Here is a 5,483-nt window from a genome sequence, read left to right as displayed (position 1 = left end):
CGTGGTGAGATGCTACGGGATGCTCACCAGCAGTACGTGCTCGCCACGAGAGTACGGGTACTACTGACTGTATCGGCCGTAGCCGCCGCCCCTTCTCTCCAATTCACGACCCATGACCCTTGACGGAGAAGGAACTCCATCCTGAAGAAGCCTGTTCCCACCCACACACCCCCTGGAGACGGTTCAGTAAATCTATTGGTTCCGCCGCTACGGTCCATCTTCAGCGGGACGACTGGCAGCGGGACCTTGGTCCATCTTTTTATTATTATTATTATTATCTGGTCATGTATTTATTTATCTGTTTATTTAATCTTAATCTTATCTTCTGCCTTTCTGTCTTGCCCTTCTTCTATCCTCCTCTCTTCCTTGTGTGTGCGTGTGTGTGTAGAGGTTATGTGTGTGCCATCCTGCCCCTCCAGGGATGGTTGTCGTCATTTCTCGTCCTACCTTACCCTTCCGGTTGGATCTTTGAGGAAGGAGCAGGAGGGGAGCAAGAGAAATGAAAAATTGACGGAAAAGAGTATCAGAGAGTATAGAGTAATAAGAAATAAAATAAAAAAAATAGCCAAGCAGGTTTGAGTCTTTTTTTTTTTTCTGTTTTAATAGTTTGACCCTCTTGATTATGCCTCCACCCCCCTCCCTTCCCGTATGCGTGTTTGACAACCAACCCTCCCCCCCCCCCCTCTTTTCCCCATCTCTCGTTGGCGTCAACTGCGGCCCGCCGTGTTCTGCCATTGCCGGTCGAACTCGATAAGGGGAGAGAGAAGGGAGGGAGGGAGGGAGGGAGAAGACGGAGAGGAAGGAAAGACGTGGCGGGAATGGATATACAGGGACAGGTAATCCGCCTTCACATCGATCCGCCCGGTACAGCTGTATTACGTACAACTCGTATAATGTGAATCATGTAATACATGGAATATATATATACGGAGCAATGTAATATATACATTTATATATGGAGTGATATAATATATATATGTATATATGTATATATATATGTATATATATATGTACATATATACGGAGCAATAACTAAATATACATATAGATATGTATGTACACGTAAAAGAATTTCAATCGTCTCCATTGATCCTCTTTTCCTTTTTTTTTTTTTTTTTCTCTCTGACATTCTTCAGTGAATCCTCTCTCTCTCTCTCCCCTCTCCCCCCCCCCCCCCCCCCCCCCCCCCCCCCCCCCCCCCCGGGGGGGGCCGGGGCCTCCCTCCTAGAACCCAACTAAAAAAGAGGAGTGAGACGACGAGTCAATCTTCATATTCTTTTCTTAGCGCTCTCGCGACCCGGAGACGTGGACGTGGACCTGGGGCGCCAGTCCCTCGGGATCCGACAACGGTCAATCCTCTCTCTCTACAGATTGCACGATTGCACGAGTCCTCGTAGCCGTTCCCTCTCGTCCCATGTCCTTCCTCTTCTGCTCGCTACGGTTGACGAATACTGCCTGCACTCGTAGCCTTCCGTCATCCTCGTCCCAGGAAGAGTCGTCGGACCCATCCGGTGCAAGCCGAATCTCTGGCTCTGATGCTCTCCATCTCGGTCGGTTATCGATCACTACCTAATCCGCTGCTGAGGGATGTCATGGTAGTAGCACGAGACCCCGAATGCATCTGAGAGGAGAGAGAAGGAAAAGGACGGAAAAAAGAAAAAAGAAAAGAAAAAAGGTGGATACATTCTAATGCCATCATTACCAAGTAGTGGTAATATTACTCGATACTAATCATCACTTCAAGCAGCAAAGCACACAAGAGGGCACACATCACAGGGCAAGAGCGAGGGGAAGGATCTTCCGTACCGGATGACGCAGGTCCCACACTCTCATGATTAGTACGACTACAGATTACAGATGACAGGTTACAGATTACAGATGATTACAGCTGCGTCAGGAAGAGCCGACTGTTCACGTATAGTGGTGGTGGTAGTGGTAGTCGTAGTCGTAGCAGTAGCAGTAGCGGTAGCGGTAGCGGTAGCGGTAGCGGTAGTGGTAGTAGCAGCAGTGGTAGCAGTGGTAGTAGTGGTAGTAGCAGTAGCAGTAGCAGTAGCGGTAGCGGTAGTGGTGGTGGTAGCAGCAGTGGTGGTGGTGGTAGCGATACGGCACGATTCTCTCGCAGGGCCCTTGACCGCTCGCCTGGGTGGTCATTCGGTCCTCCGGGGATGGGAGGAACCTTGAGGGGCCAATCCTCTCTCCCTACGTACATTGATCCGTAATGCTGCAGCTGCAGCTCGGGACAGGCTGTGGCCCGTGTGTCTCGGAATGTATGATAGCCATGCATCACGACACATCATACACCGGGAGCAGGACATGCGCAGAAGCAGATGACAGCTGACGCGTAACGAACCAGTGAGACGACGCGGTCACATGGCCACCTCTCGTGTACGGGCAACGTAATCTGTACAGCTAGTCTCGTACGCCGCCGCCGCCGTCGTCGTCGTCGTCTCTGCCAAGTTTCTCGCATTGCGTTGCAAGGGATGACTGCCATCGTCCCGAGGAGCGAGATAAGGCGTCTTGTCCGGCTACGGTCTGTAACCGATACGGCGGCCTACGAGGTAGATGATACGACGACCCGGACGGGAGACGCGCGGTGCCATCATTTCTTGTGTCCTAGACCTCTCTCCACCCTCTACCCCTACACTACACGGCTAATACGACCAAGGTAATATAAAATTTTTTTTTTAAAAAAAAAATATGCCTTTCTATGTAATGTACGGGGAGTATCATCACTCTCCATGTCTTCTCTACCCTACCCTTACCTCTCCCCTCCCGAGCCCTCTCCCCTCCCGAGCCCTCTCCCCTCCCGAGCCCTCTCCCCTCCCGAGCCCTCTCCCCTCCCATCGGCAGTTGGCCAGAAAGAAGAGAAAGAGAAGAGAAGGAGAAGAGAGGGACTGTGGATGGCATGGCGTGATGACCAATGCTCACCGAGAATACTGAAACATTGCATGGAATCATTCAATTGTCATGCACGTCACACCCACAGTCCCAGCAGTCGGGATATGCTACACGTCATACGACGGTACCCGTGGTATATGATTATCACGATGGTACCCAGGTACTATCCAGCATTCGATGCCCTGTACAGCTACGGAGCGTAGCGGCCAGGTCGTTGGTTGCGGGGATGCCCATCATCGACTGCATCGCTCCTACGGATCGCTGCACGATGATGATTTGAACGAGTATGGATCGTAGTATCGCTACCGCCTACAGGTATCGGTGGTATATTACCGCCGTACCGAGTTTCGGACGCCCGACAGCCCCGGTCAGCTGCCGGCTCGATGCTGTCCTCCCACCCTCCCCTCTGCTTCTCCTCCTTCTCCTCCTCCTCTCCTCCTTCCTTCCATTCTTCCCATCCCATCGCCACTGCCTGGTTCTGCGCCTCACACGGGCCGCACCAGACATGTTGTGGGGGTTCTCTCGAGCAGTCTGGTGAGCGTGAGAGTCGTCGTGATCATATCCGTACCAACCCCCCCCCCTCTGGCAAGACCATCCTTCCTCCGCACGTATCGGCTCTGGGAACAGGTTGCAACGGAGAAAAGAAAAGAAGAAGAGGTCAGACTGCCAAGACGTAAACACACGCAACCCCATCCCGGCAACCTATCTCGCAAGGTGGTGCAGCCCACGATATGATGCTACGCCGATAGCATCGCGCGTCGCCATCCATGACTGCCGCTCCTCCGCATCGATCCTGCGGGGACTCCTCGGTCTACCACGGTCCGCGGGTGAGCATTACGACGAAGCGTCACGACGAAGCGTCACGACGTGATCCCATTCGTCGCCGTAGCAGAAGAGGAGGACAGGAGAAACCGGCGTGGTCTCAGATGCGCGATTCCGGCCCAGGCTCGGATCGAATGCTTGCCACGACTCAGACCAGACCTCGACTCTCTCCTGTTTACTATATACACACCTTGGGGGGGGGGGAAATAAAGATGAAGAAAGATGAAGAAAAGAAAGAAGAAAAGAAAGAAGAAGAGAAGAAAGAAGAAGAGAAGAAGGAGAAGAAGGAGAACCAACAACAACAACAACAACCCCCCCCCCCCAAAAAAAAAAAAATTGAGTGAGAGAGAAGTACATACGAGTACATGCATGTATAGATAATCTGTATATTATAATACTATACATCCACCTCCCTCACCCGCAACCCAATCCCCCCTCCCTCAATACGGAACGCCAGGCTAGAAAGAAGAGAAGGAGGACGGGATCGGGACGGAGGGAAGGAGGCTGCGAACTTGATACTCTCTGCCCTCGAGGCTCAAGACACCAGGGGCGTCTGGTGGCGGTTCCAGACTTCCCGGCGAGAACTTGGCAGCGAGATGACCGAGAGAGAGAGAGAGAGAGAGAAAACAGTCCGCATATTACCATGACCCCTAGTGAGATGCACATCTTACTCGATACCACCAAGAGACCTTGACTCTGAATGGAGAACTAGGAAGATTTTTTTTTTTTTTAAAAAAAAAAGAGGATAAAATTAAAATTAAAAAATCTTTATTGAATGTATTTCCCCTTCCCCTTCTCTTCTTCTCTTCGCTCTCGTGGGTCTCATCAGACCACGGTAATACTCATCATGGAACTCGACCGGTATTACCTGTACATGTATCTGTACTCAACCCCATTTCCCAATCCATGTATTCATGTATCCTCCCCAAACCTCTCTCTCTCTCTCTCTCTCTCCCCCTCTCTCACACACACACACACTTCCGTGACTTCACCCACACACTCTGCTCTCTCTCCAGTACCGCGGAACCGGGTCATTGTGCTGGGAAAATCTCTACAGGGGGTTGCCTCTTTGTTCTTCTTCCCCCCCCATCTTGTTAATCTGATGATGTATTGATTTTACTTTTTTTTTTTTTCTCCCTCTTTCCTTTCCTTTCCTTTTCTTTCTCTCCTTTCGCATGCGCGACTATATATATATATATATATATATATATATATATATATATATATATATACGTGTGTGTATGTATCTGTGTATATGTATGTATGTGTGTGTGTGTGTGTGTGTGTGTGTGTGTGTGCGTGTCCGTATACAATCCCCGAGTGCGAGCCTGCGAGCTGGTGCGACCTGGAAGTGACGATAGCCGGAGGCGGTCATCGCGGGAACATGTATTGGTAACTTGGGAATCTCTTCACCGTTCGCACTGGGACTGCGAGGTCGGACAGTCCGGCCACCATGTCCCTGACTCATAAGCTTGTTCCTTTTCTTGGCTTCTTTTTTGGCTAATGCGAGTATATCATCTAGTAATGATACCTACCGATACTACTACTACTAGTACTATTCTACCGATATTACTACTACTCTGCTACTCTACTACTATTACTACTATTACTACTATTACTACTATTACTACTATTACTACTATTACTACTATTACTACTAATACTACTAATACTACTACTATTCTACCGATATTACTACTCTACTACTAATACTACTCTACTACCAATACTCCTATTGCTACTAATACTGCACTACTCTCGAT

At 49.8% G+C, this 5,483-nt stretch overlaps 1 protein-coding gene across 1 annotated transcript; it reads left to right on the top strand.

Moving 5' to 3' along the window:
- Window positions 1–3,665: 3,665 nt before the first annotated feature.
- Window positions 3,666–5,116, top strand: GMORB2_7584 (uncharacterized protein; the record flags this gene model as incomplete). The annotated part of the gene is made up of 2 exons (XM_035469549.1): window positions 3,666–3,725; window positions 5,042–5,116. The coding sequence occupies 2 exons, from the start codon at window positions 3,666–3,668 to the stop codon at window positions 5,114–5,116; spliced, it is 135 nt and encodes a 44-aa protein (XP_035320643.1).
- Between the last annotated feature and the right edge of the window lie 367 nt (window positions 5,117–5,483).

Source organism: Geosmithia morbida, assembly GCF_012550715.1.
Source record: "Geosmithia morbida isolate 1262 chromosome Unknown scaffold_9, whole genome shotgun sequence".
NCBI classification, from domain to species: Eukaryota; Fungi; Ascomycota; class Sordariomycetes; order Hypocreales; family Bionectriaceae; genus Geosmithia; species Geosmithia morbida.
This window is presented reverse-complemented; position numbering and strand designations above follow the sequence as displayed.